This window comes from Tamandua tetradactyla, chromosome 23 (genome assembly GCF_023851605.1).
Source record: "Tamandua tetradactyla isolate mTamTet1 chromosome 23, mTamTet1.pri, whole genome shotgun sequence".
NCBI lineage: Eukaryota > Metazoa > Chordata > Mammalia > Pilosa > Myrmecophagidae > Tamandua > Tamandua tetradactyla.
The window spans coordinates 11,940,164-11,961,390 of NC_135349.1; the positions used below are offsets into that span (position 1 = coordinate 11,940,164).

General features: G+C 54.2%; 1 protein-coding gene across 2 annotated transcripts in view; it reads left to right on the forward strand.

Annotated features, from left to right (window-relative positions):
- CLIP2 (CAP-Gly domain containing linker protein 2) overlaps positions 1–20,886 on the forward strand; it is an 86,790-nt gene extending 65,904 nt beyond the window's left edge. The window contains exons 9-17 of one of the 2 annotated variants that reach the window (XM_077140976.1): positions 3,786–3,890; positions 5,597–6,532; positions 8,792–8,849; positions 10,646–10,729; positions 11,707–11,863; positions 13,788–13,947; positions 14,761–14,946; positions 15,299–15,361; positions 18,889–20,886. In XM_077140976.1, the coding sequence (XP_076997091.1) occupies positions 3,786–3,890; positions 5,597–6,532; positions 8,792–8,849; positions 10,646–10,729; positions 11,707–11,863; positions 13,788–13,947; positions 14,761–14,946; positions 15,299–15,361; positions 18,889–18,900 (1,761 nt within the window). In that variant the 3' untranslated portion in view covers positions 18,901–20,886. The remainder of the gene's footprint in view (positions 1–3,785; positions 3,891–5,596; positions 6,533–8,791; positions 8,850–10,645; positions 10,730–11,706; positions 11,864–13,787; positions 13,948–14,760; positions 14,947–15,298; positions 15,362–18,888) is intronic. The other variant, XM_077140977.1, reaches the window with a different exon arrangement.
- The last annotated feature ends 341 nt before the right edge of the window (positions 20,887–21,227 follow it).

The window sequence follows — 21,227 nt, forward strand, 5'->3', positions numbered from 1 at the left end:
GCACGAGGGGCCCGCACCCCGCACCCCGTCCCCACTTCTCAGCCGCCTTTGGGTTCGTCCCGGCCCATTGGCCTCTCGGCGACCTGGGAGACCCCGGGAGGCAGTTTCCAGCCTGGGTGGGCTTCACCTGCCGCGCCCCCGGGCGTCCCTCCAGCCCCCGCCCTCTTGGGGCCCACCCAGGCTCTCTTGGCCACCTCCTCAGCCTCTCCTCCGGGATGAGGAAGCCGGGGGCATCCCGCAGGGGACCGTCCCCGCAGCTCCTTCTTCCCACTGTGAGCCGGGAACCATCCCCACAGCAGCTCAGGCCTAGACCGCAGCCCCATGGCCTTTCTTTCGTTCCTCGGTCAGCAAGCCTCTGGAGCTTACCTCCAAAATCTACCCCACTTGTCCTGCAGCTGCTGGGGCAGTCCCCGGCACCATCCCCGGGAAGACGCACCGCCATCTGGCCTCTCTTGCCCCTCCACTGCCGGTTCTCACGCTGAAGCCAGACAGGTCTTTTTAAAAATATCTTTTTAAACCTCTGATGCTGGGGAAACGTTAAACCTACATAAAAAAGAGAACTGACCCCCACTTACCCCACACTGAATTTCACTGATTAGCAGCTCATGGTCAGTCTGGTTGGGCCTCCCCCCCCCACCCCCGCCCCTTGTCCTGTTTGAAAGCAAATCCCGGGCATGGTATGAAGAGAGAGTAGACCAGACCATGCCCCTTCCCTGCTCCCACCTCTAGTGCCATCTCATTAGGATGAAACCCAGGCCCTGTCCAGGGGTCCCAGAGGCTCCTCCTACCCCTCCAGCCCTGGCCCCCTGCCCCCACCCATACTTTATCTGACTCTGGGCATGTTGGGCTCCTCTTTGTTTCTGGAACATTCTGTCCTGACTCTGAACCTTTGCACATACAGGTTCCTCTGCTTGAAACATTCACCTTCCTTCCAACCCTTTCACCCCCGTAGTTGGTTCTTTCTTATCCTACAGGTCTCAGCTTATATTTTATTTCTCAGAGAGGCTTTTGCTGACTTCTCAGTCTTACTCCATCCCTGTTCCTCTCTACCCCGGAGCTCTGTTCAAAACCCAAGTCACGATCTGCAGTTACCTTGCCTATGGTTCATTGCTGCTGTTTCCCCAGGATGTGAAGCCCTGTCTCCCTTGTTCACGTGTATATCTCCAAGGCCAGGGCAGGGCGAGAATGTGGGTCGGTGCTTTTCCAGGAGGAGGTCACCAGCGGGGAGCAAATTTTAGGTTCCCACATGGCTATTGCCATTTTGCATCACGCAAAGGTCTGTGCCACTCTCTACCGCCTGGAGAGATGGGGGGCACCGTTAGCAGCCTGTCTTACCCTCAGTGGTTCTTGTGTTATTAATCAGTACTACCTCCGTATTATTTTTCATTTGCGTAGGAATACCCACTTTTGCAGAAAGAGCCAGTTTTATAGTATTTATTTATTTGCATGGGCAGGCACTGGGAATCGAACCCGGGTCTCCGGCATGGCAGGTGAGAACTTTGCCCACTGAGCCACAGTGTCCTGCCCTGCAGAAAGAGCCAGTTTTACACACTCAGAATCAAGGACTTGTTGAGAATTTGCTGTGCATTGGCAAGGTCAGAAGGGAGAGCCAGAGGTGTGACACGGTGTCTCTGTCCTTTAGTAGCCCCCAGTATAGTTGGGGGGCCCTCCACACCCAGTTAATTAACAACAACCTGAGTTCCTGAGAACTGTCCCGAGGTGGGCGCTCAAGTACCTTAGGAGTGGGGTAGACACGTGTGTGTGAGGCAAAGAAAAGGCGCTGCAGACTTGCCTGGGCCTCCCAGAACTTGAGCTGGGGCAGGAAAACGGGGAGTCCCTGCAACTGCAGGAGCCTCGTCACTGCCCCTCGTCACTGCCCCGCGTCATGGCAGGGGATCGGGGCAGGGAATTCCAGGTTGGCTCTGGAATCTGCAGGCCGGAGTGCTCAGCCCCTCTCTGCCTGGTCGCTGGCTGATCTGAGCCAGGTGCATCCATTCAGTGTATGGCTCCTCCCTCCTGGGAGGTGGGGAGATAGTGAAGACAGGGGTCATACAGGTCCTGAAGACAGGACCATACAGAGGTCAGGTTCTGAGGTTAGTGCACAAGACTGAAAACACGTCAACCCTCGCGCTGCCCCTGGGGGCCTTGGCTCTAGTTTTATAAACATCCCCTCTGTGGAATGGGAGCATGGTCGCACCTTATGCCAGGCAGAGCCCTTTGAGCAGTGCAGGAGCCCGAGTCACCACCCATCTAAACTTAAGAAGCCATCCCTACTCCCCACCAAAAAAACCCCACAAAAAACAAAAACCCTGCTGTGGTTGAATTTATACTTGTATTTCGTGAGTTCCCTAGGGTCCCCTCACAGAGACCCCACCTACCCCACAGTCCTACCTGTTGCCAGGAGGTTAGAAGATCTAGAAGTGATGGGGAGGAGCCCTTGTTTGAGCCCCGACTTTTGGAGTTGTCAAGGGAAGTTGCCTTTGAAATTGTGACGCTGGAGGGTTTTCCTTGCCCGTGTGGCCCCTGGTGCCCAAGGTGAGGGGTTGGGGAGGGGCAGCAGCTGGGGAGAGGAGGGTGGGGGTGTGGCCCCTGTGAAGCTAAAACTGAGGCACCACCACCCACCTGTAGCTTTCTGGAAGAAACTGAATGTGGCTGCTAGCATTGGCAGTTGCTTCCCTCTTGAGAGTCTTTTTGTTGTTGTTCCTTTAGAAGAATATGCTGAAATAAGATCACAGGCTCTTTCTGTAGCACCAGAGTATTTCTCAAACAGGTGGCATGTGTCAGAGCACACCCTCACCAATCTCTCCTCATCCTAGCTGGCACTGGGTTTTATTGTTTTAATGCACATGTGCTATTTTAGTAAGCCCTGTGTCTTCAGTGCTGCCATAGAGATTTCCTTTGTTTCTCCCAGAGAGTTACAGGAAGTGGAGCATCCCAAAGCTGACTCTGATTTCCCAACCCTTCTGGGTGCCCCAAGCAGGTCCCTGCCCCCTCTTTTGCCCTCTGTGGACCCATTATGGGATATCCACATGCCATTCTTGGTACCCTGAGAATGTCAGGCTTTGTTAACATATGAAGTGGGTGTTGTGAAGCTGGGACAAAAGCGCTTTTGTGCTTTCTGGAGACCAAGCAAGCTCCTCGGAATGGGGGTGTGGGCACTAGGAGGCTGGGCTTGGGACAGGGTGACAGGAGTCACAGCCTGGCCACACAGCGGGCAGGGGTGCACCCAGCTTCAGGCACCGCAATGGCCTGGGCATGTTTTCCAAATCCCTTTCATTCGGTCGGTTTTTCTACCTTCAGCCCAAGCCTGGGCACCAGGAATCCTGGGATCATTTATTCATTCATCAGATGATTCCTCAGGCCCTCCTGGGTCTAAAATGAGCAATGGCCACAGGTGCCCCGGTGGGGAGGAGGGATGGTCTGGGGTCCCCTCCCCAAGGGCCAGCGGCAGGACTTACAAGGGGAAGGGCTGTCTGGGGATAACTGGACTTACGGCCACTGCCCGCTCCCAGGGGCCCAGCGGGCACGATGCTGCAGCCTCCCTTACCTCTCCCACTGGGACGCAGCCAGAGGTGGGCCCAGGCCTGCCCAGCCCACCTCCTCGGACCTCCTCTCTTTCTTTGAGCCAATTCTCCTCTTGCTGACCTGCCCTCCTTGTCTTATTCACGGAAGATGACGCCCACCTCTCTCTCTCTCTCTCTCTCTCTGTTCGGCTTCCTCTCCCCTGTGCCCCGCTCCCTATCTCCCGTCCTCCCCTCCTCCTGCCCCCACCCTGGGTGGACCAGACCCAGACGCAGCTGGAGCACGCGCGCATTGGCGAGCTGGAGCAGAGCCTGCTACTGGAGAAGGCGCAGGCCGAGCGGCTGCTCAGAGAGTTAGCGGACAACAGGGTAACAAGCCCGCCGCCTCCCGCCCCAGCAGCGCCTCCGCCCCTTGGTGCCCCTTCCGCTTCTGTTTTATTATTATTTATTCTCTGTCTTTGGCTGCTCTCATCATTGTTTTTTTCTTTTGCACCCCGCCTCGTAGGGAAGGGGAGATTTAGAAACATTCTCTTGCCCATTGACAAGTGCTGCTCGGTGGGGGGTGGGGGTGGTCTTTGGTCTCTGGGACGTGGCCCCCCAGCTCACAGCCTCACTGGCTGAGACTGTACTGAGAGACCCTCCCCCTTCCCCGCGCCCCATGCGGCACCATGACAAGCCTCTGTCATGTTCAGAAATGGGAACCTCTTGGGAATGTGCTGCCCCTTCCGTGGGCAGGCACTGAGGTCACTTATCCACTCTGCCCTTCTGCCCAACTGAGGCGGCTTGGGGAAGGCGAGAGGGCTGGGAACAATGGGTCCAGATTTCTCTGGCCCAGGAGGCCTCAAACGTGGTGGCGGGAGGAGCCAGCCTGCAGATCCGGGACCCAGAACGTGTCAGGGTACTCCCAGGGGCAGGAACTCCGTGCAGGTCTGGCCAGCATGGTGATAGGATGGGTTGAGAGTGGGATTCAGTCTGGGGAAAGCTCTGCTGCAGGGCAAGAGCCCTCTGAGTCCCAGGGCATGGTTCTGAGTTGATGTTCCAGGCCCCGCTGGCCCCTCTGCACACCCCAAGCATGTCCTGGGGCCAGGGCCCTATCCTGGCAAACCCATCCAGGGCTGCCCTATAGGCAGCCCAGCTGCAGTTACCCTGGCATCATAGCTAAGCCGCTCACCAGTGGGGACAGCATCACCAGTGATGACCAGTGTATGAGATCAGAGAAAGCAGGTGCTCAGCTTCTACATGTGGCCTCAGTATACCAGCAAGCAGGCGTGTGCATGTAGGAGGTCCGTTTCCACTTTCCTGCCGTGGCCACCGCGGTAGCTGCGTGTCCTCTTGCTTACGACGCACATGCATATGCGTGAGGCCTGGATGCAGAAACTGACCAATGACCCTTGGCCATTTGCAGGCCTCCCAGCAATATCACGTCCATCTAGGGTTCCTCCATCGAGGCTAGAAAAAAACAAATAGCACAGTCTTACTGAATTGAGGGACAATTTCAAAAACAAAATTTTTTTTAAGCCTGAAAAATATTTACTATTTAAATATATGGTTTCTGAAACCATAATCGAGATGGGCTTTTGGAGATGGAGCCTCTGATCTCAAGGTTTCCAGCAGAGGACGAGTCTGGGAAAATTAATTCTGTTCTGCTTGAAGCGTTAAACCAGACCCTTTGGCTGGCACCCGCTGCCTTCGGACAGCCCCTCTGGGAACCAGCCCATCCCACTGAGGACCTTTCTAGAGCAGGAGAATGCAAAATTCACTCTGTGGTCTCTGCTCTCTACAAATGACATTAACTTAAGAAAGGCGTAATCTCAAATAGGTGATCTCTTTAACCAGCCATTTCTTCCAAGCCATGTAGGGCAGTGGGGACATGTTCCCCTGACCCGTGGGCCACAAACCAGGGGAGTCTTCTGGAAGCTGCGGTGGGCACTGGCACCCAGGTGGGGTGGGGATGTGTTTCCCTTGCCCCTTTGGGAATTGTGGCCTCCGGGTGCCCAGACAACCCCTTCCCCCCACCCTCTCCCCCTCCCCCTCCCCTGCCGCCCCCCTGACCTGCGTCTCCCTCTCTCTGGCAGCTGACCACGGTAGCTGAGAAGTCCCGGGTGCTCCAGCTGGAGGAGGAGCTGAGCCTGCGGCGCGGCGAGATCGAGGAGCTGCAGCAGTGCCTCCTGCACTCGGGCCCGCCGCCGGCCGACCACCCCGAGGCGGCCGAGACCCTGCGGCTGCGGGAGCGGCTGCTGTCCGCCAGCAAGGAGCACCACCGGGAGAGCGGGGCGCTGCGGGATAAGTACGAGAAGGCACTGAAGGCCTACCAGGCTGAGGTGGAGAGGCTCCGGGCGGCCAACGAGAAGTACGCGCAGGAGGTCACGGACCTCAAGGACAAGGTCCGGCAGGCCACCAGCGAGAACATGGGGCTCATGGACAACTGGAAGTCCAAGCTGGACTCGCTGGCCTCGGACCACCAGAAGTCCTTGGAGGACCTCAAGGCCACGCTGAACTCTGGCCCCGGCTCCCAGCAGAAGGAGATTGGGGAGCTGAAGGCCGTGATGGAGGGCATCAAGCTGGAGCACCAGCTGGAGCTGGGCAACCTGCGGGCGAAGCACGACCTGGAGACCGCCATGCACGTGAAGGAGAAGGAGGGCCTGCGGCAGAAGCTGCAGGAGGCCCAGGAGGAGCTGGCCGAGCTCGGGCAGCACTGGCAGGCCCAGCTGGAGGTGCAGGCCGGCCAGCACCGGCTGGAGCTGCAGGAGGCCCAGGACCAGCGCCGTGACGCCGAGCTGCGGGTCCACGAGCTGGAGAAGCTGGACGTGGAGTACCGGGGCCAGGCGCAGGCCATCGAGTTCCTCAAGGAGCAGATCTCCCTGGCCGAGAAGAAGATGCTGGACCACGAACTGCTGCAGCGCTCAGAAGCCCAGAGCAAGCAGGAGGCGGAGAGGCTGCGGGAGAAGCTCCTGGTGGCCGAAAACAGACTCCAGGCCATGGAATCCCTGTGCTCGTCCCAGCATGCCAATGTAGGCAGCGGCCCCTCTCGCCGGGCTGCAGCGGGGTCCCCGGGCAGCAGGACCCCTGGGTGTGGGGGCCTGGCGGGGCGAGACTTGGCATTTGCTGGCCTCTGCGTTCCAGCCTAGGGAGCAATTTTGCTTGTCCCCAAGAGCGTGCCCACAGGAGATCAAGGCACCCAGTCCAGAGGAGGAGCTAGCTCGGGTGACGGCACCCGGGGGGTCTGGGCAGAACTGGAGGGGTACCCCCACTCCAGGTCTGTTAAGAGGTATACCCCAGTGCAGAGAACAGGCTTCCTCCCAGTCCCTAAGGGACCCCCGGTTCACCCAAAGTTGTCCTACTGTGTGGTACCTGGATCCCCCTAAGGTCCCCGACCCTGTGACCTCGGGCTCTGAGCCGTGGGGCTGGTACATAAGTGGGGGGACAAGCCCTGGTCCATCTTGGGCATCAGGCTTCCACCTCCAACATGCATGCTGACCCAGGGAACTTGAGTGCAGCCCCCTTTGCACCAGGTCTAATAAGACTAAGCAACTTGCCCCACATGTGCAGTTGCCCAGTGTTGGAGTCCAGGAGGCTGGGGGATGGGAGGGCTAGAGAAACCACCGTGGATCAATCTGGAAATCCTTCTTCCTTCAGCTGAGCATGCCCTGCCCAGCCCCTGAGGAGGCTGAGACCTGAGGTGGCATGGGCTGTGTCCTCTGGGGGAGTGGGGGAGGGAGGAGGAGCCCTGGAGGGGCTCTGGGCCCTGCGTTGTCCCTGGGCACCTGCCCACTCTACTTAACTGAAGCTCCCTGGAGGTCCATGCTGGCTGTGTTTCATAGGTGAGGAAACTGGGACTGCAGGTGCATGCTACCTGTGGCAGAGCTGCGGTTCAGACACCCCCACCCCCACTGCCTCAGGGGCCCACAGAGCATGGTACATAACAAAAATCAAATCTTATAAGAAGGGATGGCCGACAGCCAGGTGACTGCTTCTGCAAACGGTACCCCACAGGGTTTCTCGAGCTTCCAGCTCCCCCAGGATCATACAAAGCAGAGTGTGGCACTGGGGCACTGAGTTTCTAGGAGTTCCAAGGACAGGGCCTTTTGGGGTCAAAGGAGGCCTGCCTTGTGGTCCCTGTAGCCCCCTTTCTGCCCCTTCTCTCAGGTAGGGGAGGTTTTTAGTGAGATCCTGGGCAGAGGGAAAGGAAGAGACCTGGGTTAGCTTATGTGCATGTGTAGCTGATTGGCCGCTCGGGGCCAGGCTGGGAGCCAGGTGGGAGGTTTTGTGCTGCGGGGTCTCTGCAGAGTGGGGGGCTGGGAGCCTGGGACTGGCCCCTGTACCACAAGCACAGGTGCTCTGGGACCGAGGACTAGGTGGTGACCTCAGGAAGATGCAGCTTTTGATTTTCCGCACGTAATGGGGCCTTGGTCTGGACCCACCTGCCTTCCAGGTTCAGAGGTTTAGGTCCAAGAACACCTGGGGTTTATTTTTGGTGGTATTTGGGTAGGTTTTTTTAGTGTATATCCAGTCCAGTTCCTCATCTTTACTGCAGTGTGACTAAAGATTTAGAGGCCTTAATTAATCACAGCTAGTTGACACTATAATGGGGCTTGGGATGCATTAAGAGGAGTATGACGGGCAGGGTAAAGGAGGTGATGGCCTGCTCTCACAGTGTTAGCCTTTGGCATACTGCAGGCTCGGAGGACAACCAGCACAGGCAGGGGGCCCGGAACTTCTGCCTGGCAGCAGTGGGTCTGGTCTTTTGACTTTTCATATGGTAGTGGTTGACAGGTGAAAAAAATTTGTCACCATTTATTTCTTTTTTGCCTTCTGGGTTTAATACTAAAAAGATGTGTTCGGGTGAAAGGAAGTCTTTCCAGGAGCCAGCCATGAGCTTGCATGTGTGCACGCTGCCCACAGTAGCTGACGCTTCATTTAGGGAAGGGGAACTGAGGCCTGGAGGTTCACCTCTGGAGATGATGGGAGCAGCGTCCCAGGGAGAGATAACTCTTTAATGTGATAAATCTTCTTGTTCAGGGAAGGGGTAGCAGGCGTTTGTGCAGAAGCTGCACAAGCAGGCTTTGGGGGAGCTGGGAGCAGAGGGGCGTCCCCTGAGCTCCCTGCCACCATGTCGGGTCCATGAAGTTCCCCTTTTGGGGGGGTGAGGTATATAGACTGTAGGGGTGCTAACTGGACTCACTGCAAACTCCTGTCCCCAGGGCTGGGGCTGGGGGCAGAGCCAGAGCGGTAGGGGGTGAACTCCCCACTTACAGGGACTCTGCTTTCAGATGATCGAGTCGAACGACATTTCAGAGGAGAAGATCAGAGTGAAGGAGAAACTGGAAGGTGAGTGGCTGCTGGGCAGGGCAGGACTCTGGGCTGTCTCTTCCTTGGCGGGGGTGGGGAGCCACCTTTTTTCTCATCATCTGCCATTTGGTAGGAGGCGCCTACTGTGTGCACAAGCCACTGACTCCTTCCAGAAGCCAGGGGAGGAGGGCAGCGGCTCAGCGATTATTGAGTGCCAGGTAGTGTGCCGAGGGCATTATATTTTGTTTAGTGTCAACCTTATTTTTTTAGATAGGTATATACTTCACATGGTTCAAAGGTATGCGGTGAAGGGTCCCCTAGGCTGAGTTTCCTTGCCTGAAGGCACAATGTTGGCCATTCTATGTCCCCTTTCCACAGGTATTTTAGGCACATACAAGCAAGAAGTTAACACAGACGGTGCACGTCTCCCCTACTGGCCTGTATCTTACTTGTTTCCATTTAATAATAATATACCTTGGAAGCTGTTCTGTATCAGTACATCCTCTTATATGGCTGCAGAATATTCCATCATGTGGCGGGACCATCGTGTGTCCATCAGCTTCCTACTAATGGGTAGCGAGTTGTTTCTGGTCTCTGTCTATTACAAAACACTGCCGTCGTAAATTGCAGTGATTGAAAAAGTGTTTTCTCCACCATTCTCACCAACAACCTGTTTTGTCAGAGGTTTGATCTTTGCCAATCTGAAAAGTAGAAAGTGTTATCTGATGTAACTTCAGCAGCTGTTCTGTCCCTGTGAATGAGGTTGAGGTATATCTGTTTCCTTTCTACTTTGCCCATTTATTTTATCGGGTTCTTGATCTCTTTGTTGATTTTTAGAAGCTCTTTGTGTATGATAGTGCAAACATTTTTCCCCATTTGTGATTTGTCTTTTGACTTTTCTTATAATGGTATTTGCCATGCATAATTTTTTTAATTACTCTTTTTTTTTTTTTTTTTTTTTGGTCTTTTGGGGTTATTACGCTCAATAATAATTGAAACCAGTAGTTTCTACTAGTACTTTTTTCATTTCATTCTCTGTCTTTAAAATTCTGGTCCATCTAGTACTCACCTTTCTATGAGGTATGAGTTGAGGATCCATCATATTTTTTTTCAAATACACTCCCACTTATCCCAACACCATTTTTAAAAAACTCAACCCACCCCACACTTCACCACGCTGATTTAAATTACCAACCTTACCTTCTTTAAATTCCCTTTTGTAATTGACTCTATTTTTAGGCTTTGTGTTCTATTCCACTGACCTATCTGTTCACATGCCAACTCTAGGATTTTTTATACTTCAAGCTTTATTTATATTTTAATCACTGGCACAGCTAGTTCTTCCTCAACTTCTTTTTCAAAGTTGTCTTGGCTAATTCTTGCTCATTTTTTTTTTCCAAGTGATTTTAGCATCATCTTATCTAGTACCAAAAAATTAAAATCTCCTTGGTATTTGAATTGGTTTTACATTAATTCAATGAATTAACTTCCAGAGAGTCAGTGCATTTCTTCCAGTGAGTTTCCCTGCCCACGCTTCCGTGCATCATCATTTCTGTGCCTGTGACAAAGCTCTGCAGAATTGAGCACCCATGACTGGCCGATATGGGTGGCATTTTATGATCTCCACTTTCACATGAGGGAGCCCAGGCTCTGAGAATTAGGTTGCCCAAGACCATGGGGTATTGCATCCCCCTCCTCAGGCTGGATGCCCTGGAGAGAGTGTTGGACTGGTGTAGGTAGGGGTCAGTTCTGCAGAGCCAAGTAGGGCCCCGTTTTACGGTTCCCAGGGAAGCCAGGCCTTCGTCCCCTGGCCACGCTCTCTCTTTTCCCCTCAGGCCTGCAGGACAAGCTGAACAAGAGGGACAAAGAGGTGACAGCTTTGACGTCCCAGGCGGAGATGCTCAGGGCCCAAGTAAGTGGTAAGTCTCCCTCCCGCAGGGCAGGTGGGGCCTCTCCTTGTGGCTGAGTCCGCGCCACGGCCTTCTGGTAGACCCAAAGTGACCAGGCGCCTACGTCGGGGCCTTGGCCAGCTCGCCTGCACCAGACTTCCACCTGGCAGTGGTGATTGGGGGAGTAGTGGCCCCCACCAGACCCAAAATGTAATTGGGACCCCCAGCTGGCCTCTTCCCCAGAGAAAATAGGTGTTCTCTGGGTGTTCTTTATATTCTGAAATCCCTTCTTGGCTTCCCTCTTTCTGCTCTTGAAGACTTCTTGGTTTTCCATGGGCCACTCTGCCACAGCCTGTGTCCCCAACCCTAGAGGGAACGCCAACATGGCAGAATTGGGGGGGGGGTGCTGGACATGACAGAGAGCAAGGCCCAGGAGACGTGAGGACTTCTGGGGAACCTGGGCTGAGGCAGGGGGCCCGGAACTGGTGACTGGTGACAGGCTGGGCCTCCGCATCTGCCAGCATGACCATGTGGTACCATGAGCGGGCCCTGACCTGGGAAGTGCCACCCACCCCCATTTATAGCCATTTCCTGTCACATTCACCTGGCATAATTGGGCCTGACAAAGGCCAGTGGACCTCAGACCCCTCCAAGGCCGAGGTGAGATGGAAACACCTGTCCCCTCTCCCGAAGGGTGGTCAGCTTCCACGACACTAAAGGACCCCTTTAGTTCTCCACTTGGGGGGGTTGGGTTTGCTTTCTGCAGCTGTTCTCTCAGGCTCCTTGCTGCTTACCTCTTAAGAATGAGGGAATCTCATGATGCTTTTAAAACTACCTAGTGGAGAGTGTCTCACACACGCACACACACACATGCGCACGTACACACACACACACACACACACACAGGGAAAACCAGCTCCCTTCCCCAGGACTTGGCCCCTTGGGTGGAGAGGATTCCCATGGCTTCCCCACCCCTCTCCCCCTGTTCCCTGCTGGCCGATCCTCAGCCCTGGAGAGTAAGTGCAAGTCGGGGGAGAAGAAGGTGGACGCCCTGTTAAAGGAGAAGAGGCGCTTGGAGGCAGAGCTGGAGGCCATGTCCCGGAAGACCCATGATGCCTCGGGCCAGCTGGTCCACATCAGCCAGGAGCTGCTCAGGAAGGAGCGGTGAGTTGGTCAGACCTCCTAACCCGCCCCCCAGCCCCTGTCCTCCCTCTGGCTCTGACCCTTGCTCCATTTGCCATAAGCTGGTCTTCCCCAAGGGCAGCCGTGGGCCCAGGTAGGAGAGGTGGCTGACCAGTGACCCCTGTATTCTCCTCTGCTGACCTCACTTGAAGCCTCAGAATCCTTCTCAACACAGTTCTCCAAGCAGATCGAACAGGATAGATTAGTGGCTCTCAGACTTTTTGGTCTGGGGACTCCTTTAAACTCTTTAACATTTTTTGAGCTTTTATTTATTCTATATTTAAATATATATTAGAGGTTTTATTTATTCTATATTTAAATATATATTAGAAACAAACTATTTTCCCAAACAAAATATATTGTGTGAGAAGAATGCCATTGTTTAAAAGTTTTGCAAGTTTTTTTAATAATTAATGTTGGTCTGAATAGAAGATAGCTGAATTCTCATATCGTATCTGACACTTGATCTTTGTGGTTGGTGTTTTGGTTGCAGTATATTATGAAAATCCCACCTACTATAAATATGTAGTTGGAAAAGAGAAATATTTTTATATCCTTTTCAGATAATTATGTCATATAGCCTTTGGAAGAATCCATTGTACAGTCATAAGAAATATCAGCGCACATAGTTTTATTACTATTATTATGAAAATAGTTTTGACCCATGGGTACCCTTTAAATGTCTGGCGCCCTTGAGGGTTCCGCAGACCACACTGTGGGAACCACTGGGTTTGGGAACAACTCATACAAGCAGACCAGCCAGGGCCGTCCATCAAGGCTCCGGCACTGCCTTTTGCTTTCCTCCTCTTCCTGCTGTGAATGTAGCTGTGATAGTTGCTCCCTTGCTTCCCATCCTCTCCCCCATCCAAATTGCCCCCCTCTCTTCACTCATGCAGAATCCCTACCTTCTGGAATACCTATTCTTTTTGCTTATTTCACTAAGTCTTATCCATTCTTCAAGGCTTAGCTCACAGCCCACCTCTTCCTTGTAGCCTTTCTTGATTGATCCAGGCCACAGTGGGCTCCACCATACTCCTGGTGCTTAGAATGGAAAAGGGAGATCAGCTAGGAGTGCTTTTGGCTCCAGGTAATGTAATGTCCATCAGACAGCAGATCCATCTAGTAGAGATTTATTTTCCTCAAAGTGCAAGAAATCAGGAGATAGCTCCAGCTGGTAATTAGTTCAGTGGCTCGAGATAAAAGTACCAATACTTTGTGGTTCTCTTGGTCTCTCCCTCGTGGTTACAAGGTGGCTGCTAAAGCGCCAACCATCATAGCTGCATTCACAGCAGGAAAGAAGACCAAGGCAAAAGGTACAGTACCAGCAGACTCCTGCTTTGTTTTCATTTGCCAGAACTATCCATGGCCACCTAGTAAAGGAGTTTTCCCATCTTCTAGAGCAGATGCAGGCAAGGGAAAGGGGGCTTAGAAGGGGTGTGGTCTATTTCTCCCCCCTGTGCCCATGGGCAGACATTGCTAATTGATCACCACAATCTTTTCTGCAGAGCCTACACGGGGCCTCAGAATCATTCTCAGCACAGTACTCTAGGCATCTTCTGCCAGCTGATTAAGAGTAACATATGAAATAAAACCCATTTGACATCAGGCACTTAAATTGTCTTGTTGCCACATGAGATCTCTTGGCTGAGCGGTTTTTCCTTTTTGAGTTTAATTAAACCAACTTACGTTCTCTTAAAAAAATACTTAAAAACGTTATAGAAAACGCCAAGTCCCCCTGACCATCCCGTGCCAGACCCCGGGCTCTCCTGGGCTGGGACAGAACCCTTTCACACCTCACCTCTCCCCTCCTGTCTTAAGTAGTCGCTGTGCCCCGGGAGCACCTGGCAGACTGCTGGAATGTGGGGCCCCGGGCTGACTGTGGGTGTCTGTCCTCCCCACTCCCCAGGAGCCTGAACGAGCTGCGGGTGTTGCTGCTGGAGGCCAATCGCCACTCCCCGGGGCCCGAGAGGGACCTGAGCCGGGAGGTCCACAAGGCGGAGTGGCGGCTCAAGGAGCAGAAACTCAAGGATGACATCCGAGGCCTGCGCGCGAAGCTGACCGGGCTGGTGCGTGGGGACGGTCAGCCCCCGTAGCCACCCTAGAGACAGGGCACAGTGAAGTCTCAAAGGCCCTTTTGAGCCCCAGGCAGGGTCAGTGATGGTGGCTGCTCTCAGCAGCAGGGGCCACCCCTTTTGCAGACCCCACGCTGGCTGGGTGGCACTCTGGGAGCTGCGATAAAGGGGAAAGTAGTGAGCAGTGCACCCACCACGGGAAAGATGGGCTCCCCAGCTGGGGAAGCAGTCAGCCAGAATCGGCCCTGCTTGGGGACGCATGCAAAGTTTTAGGAACTAGAGACTAGAGCTTGAAAGCCTCTCCTGACCCTGAGGAACCTGACTTTGAGCTGAGTGCTCAGGGTCGGGGCTGGGGAGGGGGGATGACACTGGTGACAGGATGGCGGAAGCTGCTCCTCCTGCCCAGCCGCAGGGGGCTCAGCCACACTGGAGAAGGGAGAAGATGGGCCGGCCCTCGGGGCACAGCGGGCAGTGGCCCATGGAAGCCACAGCTGATGCATGTTGCATTGGGGCTGGGGTGGGGGGGAGACGGTGCTAGGGAGGCTCCTGGGGAGGGGTCACCTGGAGGTGATAAGGTGCTCATCTGAGGCTGTGGAGCTGGGGCTGGGAAGGAGCAGAATGATAAAAGGAAAGCAGGAAGGGGAGAATGTGAAGAGGCCGAGCTTGGGGAGCCAGGGCAGGGGACAGGGACCAGGCCATCAGAGGGGGCCCTTGGGTGAAGGAGGGGGTGGTGGTGGCAGGAAACGGTCCTGCCTGGAGGTGAGGCCCCTGCCCCGTGCGCACCTTCTCCCCCCTTGCGGCTTCCAGGACAAGGAGAGATCCGTGGCGGATCAGAGGCGCTTCTCCCTCCTTGACCCGACCTCGGCGCCCGAGCTCCTGCGGCTGCAGCACCAGCTCCTCAGCACGGAGGACGCGCTGCGGACCGCGCTGGAGCAGACCCAGCAGGTGGAGAAGCTCGTGGAGGCCATGAGGAGCTGCCCCGACAGGGCCCAGGTGAGCCTTCATGGGGGGGAAGGGGGCCCTAGGGTTCCCCAGTGGGGGAGGAGGCCCGGCCCTGGGACCCTGGTGTGAGTTGGGAGGCGGCCTTGGGACCCTGGTGTGTGTGTGGGGGAGGCGGCCCTACCCCCTGGGAGTCCCTGGCCAAGGGATACACGGCTTTTCCCAGAGGCGCTGAGGTTCTCAGTGGGGAACGTGGGTTCATCCGGAGAGCCGCGCTGCTCCAGGTGCTGGGTGACCTGGGGTCCGCTGCGGCCTGGCGCCTGCGGTGGGGGGACAGCGCCACCTGGCGGGGGAGCTGGGAAGGGCCGCGCGTGCAGCTGCTCAGCCCCGCCCGTACCTCCCGCAGCCCGTCGGCAATTCCGGGTCAGCCAACGGCCTCCAGCAGCAGGACAAGCCCCACAAGTCAGAGGTGAGGGCGCCCCGCTGCGGGGGAGAGAAAGCAAACCGAGAAGCCACCACAAGCACATATGCAGATGCACCGTGGGGGAGCTGGGGGGGGGGGCGCTCCAGGGTGTCTATCTCCTCCTGCAGTCGGCTGGGCTCAGTATCCCTCCCACCCTTTTATCCCTGTTTCCCTTGCTGAAAGCATTTTTATTCTAAAGTAACACATATCTGCGGAAACGTGGGGGGGGGGCGGTCCAAAAATATGTAAAGAAGGAAATATTCAGCATCAACATTAAGAAATATCCTTCCTCAACTTTCCTCAGCGTGCACATGTGTATATGTATACATACACACGTAGACAGGTGTATTAACTTTTTATTTGGAAATAATTTCAAACTTACAAAATAGTTGTGAGAATAAAAAAATATGATGTTCATATACCCTTTACCCACTGACAGTCAATATTTTGCCCCGTTTGCTTTATCTTTTGCTCTCTGTATGTCTGTGTGTGTATAATTACATTTATTTATCATTTTCTTCTGAACCAGTTGGGTATAATTGCATGTGTCATGGCCCTAAATTACTTCAGTCTGCATTTCCTGGAAAAAAAAGAACATGATTTTCCATAACCACAGCACAGTCATCAGCCTTGGAAAATGTAACAATAATACGAGATTTTTATCCAAGCAACTCTCCATATTCCGATTTTTTTCAGTTGACCCATAGTGTCTTCGACCACTTTCTTCCCCTCACTTCAGGGTCAACTCGACATATTGCATGTATTTGTCATGTTTCTTTAATCTCCTTTAATCTGGAATAGTTCCTCAGTTTCTCTCTGATTTTTATAACATTGACATTTCTGAAAGATGGTTCCTGCTCCTTTTGTTTTTTAAATTTATTTATTAATTAAAAAAATTAAGAACAGACAAAAACATTAACATATAATTCTGTTCTACATATATATTCAGTAATTCTTAATATCATCACATAGTTGCATATTCATCATTTCTTAGAACATTTGCATCAATTCAGAAAAAGAAATAAAACAATAACAGAAAAAAAAAGATTATACATACCCTACCCCTTACCCCTCACTTTCATTCTTTTGTTTTTTTTTTTAATAGAACATTCCTCGTGTGGGATTTGTCCGAAGGTTCCCCATGCTTAGAGTCCAGCAGGGCACTTATTGGCTGGAAGGCTCCATAAGTGACACTGTGTCCCTCTCAGGCCCCCCATCTGGGGGCAGGCAGTGAACACCTGCCCTCACCTGTGGGGTGAATTGGGCACCCCTACTCAGGGCGCCATCTGATTTCTCCGCTGTGTGTGGTCACTGTGTTTGCCCTTTTGCAATGACAAAGCTGCCTATGGGGACACCCTTCAGGAACACACAAGTACCTGTTGCTCATTACAACTTCCCCCTGGATTTTAGCATCCACTGATGCTTCTACCTGATGGTTGCAAAGCTGCGTATATGTACTTTTAAGAGAGTAGATAGGGTGGGCCATGGTGGCTCAGCCGGCAAGAATGCTCACCTGCCATGCCAGAGGACCCGGGTTCAATTCCTGGTGCCTGCCCATGTTAAAAAAAAAAAAAAAAATTAGATTACCTAGTCCACTCCATATTCAGTTTTGCTGCCTGTTTTTTTTCCTAATTTTTTTTATTAGAGAAGTTGTAAGTTTAAAGAAAAGTAATTCATAAGTTACTTTTATGAGTAATTTACAGAGTTCCCAAATACTTCCCCATTTTGAACACCTTGCATTAATGGGGTAAATCTGTTACAATTCATGAAAGAGAACATTTTAATAACTGCACTATTAACTATAATTGTACTGTTAACTATAGTCTCGTTGACAGTAGGGTTTTTTGTACTGTACAGTCCCAATGTTGTTGTTTTAATTTTTATTCTAGTAACATATAAACCGAAAATTTCCCCTTTTAACCACATTCATGGGTATAATTCAGTGCTGTTAATTACGTCCACAATATTGTGCTGGCACCACCGTCCATTACCAAAACTTTACAATCAACCCAAATAGAAATGCAGATTTGGAGTGTAGGGGAAAAAAAAACTCCAACTCAAGAACAAGACGTCGTCAAAGCGATGCTTTCTTCCCAAGGAGCCTGGCTACCGGAGACCCTGGGTCCTTAGCTTGGCATTGGCAGCACCTCCTGGCCTCTCCCTTCTCTTCCGGGTTCTGTTGCTGTTCCCTTCCTGGCTGCTCCCTCTGGGGCTTTCTCCTTTGCTGACAATTTTAACATAAGCATTTCCTTTCCTCTTTGGGGAATCTCAGTAAATCCTAGTTTTTACAAAATTATAAGAGCCTCTTGGGCCTTGGGGGCTCCCATGACTTCCACGAGAGTCATGTCCGCTTGACTGTGTGGCATTTCAGTGGCAGGACCTGGGTTCGGCTTTGACCCCGTTGTGCCCACCCCACCCCTGCCCCCAGGTCCCACAGTGTTAAAAGTACTTGCTGCTTAGGGGCCAGCCTGATTAAATGGGAGGGGTCCAGCGCCTGGCTGCAGAACCAGCTCTGTCCCCGGCGTGCTGTCTCACCCTGGGCAGCGAGGCTCTCTCTTCCTTCCAGCTCTGACAGTGGAGCCTTAGGACATGCTCACGTAGAGACAGGAGGTCCTCAGGGTCAGGCTCCGTAGGTGAGGGCCAGACAGAGATTGGGCAGGGAGCCTCGGGACAGGGTGGAAGCATGGAGCTGCACCGGAGGGCACGTGGCAGGGGTGGGGTGGGGGGCAGGCAGGGCTGCATTTGCAGAGCAGCCTCCGTCTGCCCAGGCTGCCTGGAAGCTGCTGTCACTCCCACCCCCCGTGTGCAACCCTGTGAGGCACGTGTCATCCCAGTTTACAGATGTGAAAACTGAGGCTTGGGGTCTCCTTTCCAACTGTTGCTGTTAGATCGCTCTGTTGAGATGTTCATATATCACACAGCTGGCCCGTTTAAAGTGTACAGTCAGTGGTTTTTGCACAGATATGTGCAATATCACCCCAGCCTATTTTAAACATTTTTGTTGCCTTAAAAAGAAATCCTGAAACCCTCTAACCATCACTGCACACCCCCATTACCCTCCCACACCCCCACCCCCAACCCTAGATAACCACTAATCGACTGTCTGTCTCTATGGATCCCCCAGTACTGGACATTTCATATCAGTGGAATCACACAGTAGTGGCCACCTGTGGCTGGCTTCTTTCACTTAGCACACTGCCTTCAAGGTTCCTGCAGGTGGTAGCCTGAATCAGAACTTCATTCCTTTTCATGGCTGAGTATTCCACAACCCAGCTCTCATCCCCTGTGGTCCAGCCTCCATACAAGCACCAGTTCTTTGTCAAATCCATCTGTGCTTGCCCCTTCCTCTTGACTTCCCATATCCAGCTCCTCCCACCTCCTTCACCTTGCCCCGAGCTCACAGCAAGCAGTCTTTCCCCCACCCCAGGGCCTTTGCACAGGCTATTCGCTCTAGCCAGCATGCTTTCCGCCCCACCCCTTCCTGCCGGACCCCCTTCTGTCCACGTGGTGATCTTGCCTTCACTCTCTCCTAGGAAAAGCACTGACCCGGAAGGACCCGGTGGAGCAGTCCAGCCCACCCAGAGCCCGTCTGCCTGCCCCTGTGGCGCTCCCTCCAGGCAGGAGCCAGGATTGTCACTTTGGAGACAAGAACAGTGTTTGTAACAATAACGTACTCCCGCCGCGGACAATCCCCTATCCCTGAACCCCCTGCCGGCCCAGGAGGCTTCCTGAAGCGCGACCTTCCATGGAGAGTTGTACGGCAGGCCCAATGCCTGGACATCTGGAGTTTGTTTGGGGGAGCTGGAGGGTCTCCGGCCAGGTCCGTCTGTCCTCCTCCACCTGCCCTGAGGACCAGCTGGTGCCCTGCACACACATCCCTGCCCTCCTTTCCTCCCCTCCTGCCCTTGGGGTCCCCCAGGCCCCAGAGCCGCCATTGTCCCAGAAGGGGCTGGGGCCCAACTTCTCCTTACAGGCACGGAGGTGGGAAGTCAGAGCCGGGAAGGGGTGACTCGCCTTTTCCACAGCTGCTTCCAGGCTGAGGCACTCCCCGGGACTCTTGTCCCCAAATACTGAGCCTCTTCAAACAGTGGTACACATTCCCCTTGGCCCGGCTGCCCAACGAGGCCCCCAGCTCCCTGATGGGGGGTGGGCTGGGCCCCTCTCTTCCCCGGCCCCAACACACACAAACACTTCCCCTTCCACACACCTCCCACCCCCACCCCAAGCTGCTGGCCGATGCTCACCAGGAACCACAGTATTAGGAAAGCCCCGCGGCCCTCTCCACTGACCTTGGACAAGCCCTGGCTTGGAGCTGGGGGGTGGGGGGGTGTCGGGCTACAGAGGAGCCCAGAGCGAGGCTCCCAGGCCCATTTGACCAGTCTGATGCTTGTTCCCTGGGTTGACTAGATGTTCCAAGACTGGGCCTCCTGCCTGCTGACACACCCCCGCAGGCTCTGACACGTACGCACACACACACCTGGTGCACACGCACACACAGGCGTCCTAGCTACACTCAGCTGCACAAGCTGGAGTTCCAGGACAGAGCCCCTGCCCCGGCTGCACACATCCCCGCTGACCCAGAGCTGCAGGCAGACACATCCAGGCACCCAGGGGTAAGTGTGCAGAGCTGCGTGTGCCCTGCACACTCCTGAGGACCCCTGCGTGCCAACGGCTCTCTTGGTTGGGTTTTCTGCCCTAGAGGCCCCTGCTGCCTCCTTCCGTCTTGTGAGGCAAGATCCCACCTCCTCCCCTGCCCAGAGTTTGTAAGCCCTGTCTCCTGCAGCTAGGAAAAGGCCCCCAGGAGGTTGGGAACAAGGCAGGTCTCACTGCCTCTCCCCTCTTCCGCTCAAGCCCTGCTGAGTTGCCCCAGGCCTGTGTATGGTGGGAAAAGCCACCGTTGGCCCTGTAGCCCACCAGAGCAGGTTACTACCTGGGCAGCAGCGTTGCTGCGGGGATCCCCACCCTCCCTCAACTCCGTGGGGATTTTTCACAGGGGGCTACAGGGGCAAGCCTGCTGCCCATTGTGTTCCCATAAGGCAGCCCCGGCCACCTGTCTGAGCACTTCCAGGTGCAGGTAGGGGGTGCTCGGCTTCCTGCCCAGCTGCAGCCCCCTCGTGGCTCCCCGTTGGCGGCACCCCTTCCCCCCAACCCCCGTTGGCTTCTGGTAGCTCTCGCATGTGGTTGTACTAACAGAAGCAATGCTATAGCGGCCTAATCCAGGGTCAGCACTGCTCTTTCCAGCGTACACAGGCAGCTCCGCGCAATCCGGGGGAGGCGGCGAGTAATCTACTAACAGCCCACGACCACACTACTGCAGGCAGGGGTCACAGACCCCAGATGGGGTGTCAGAGAGACATTTCCTTACGAGCATCTGCCATTGTAGGCCTCAGCCACCCAGTGGGGGCCCCTGAGTGTGGGCTTAGCCATGGGCCCCCTCCCCCAAAGGCCTCCCATGCCCTTCCCCAAAGTGGAATTGTTGAAGTATGGCAAGTCCGTGCTCGGAACAATAAAGCTTGTGACTGAGGCCCAGGACCTCCAGTGCTGTTGTCTGCTTCTCTCTGCAGGATCCTAAGACACCCACCCCCACCAGCCTCTCCCCAGCTCATGGGCACCTTGGTGCCAGGAGTTGGTCCCAAGTCCTGCTCCCTCTTGCCAGCTAATTCCAACTCAAGTGTGAATAGTTGATAAGGTCTTGTCTCTGCTGTCTGCTAATTCCTACTTGACTGTGAATGGTTGATGAGGGCTGGAGTTGAAGAAGCCCTGGGGCTGAGACCCCATCTTAGCAAAGTCAGAGAGCCTGAGATGAGGGGAGCAGCCTTTGGGAGAGCCAGGACCAGGGCAAGCGAGACTGCCAGAAGGGAGAGAAGTTCAT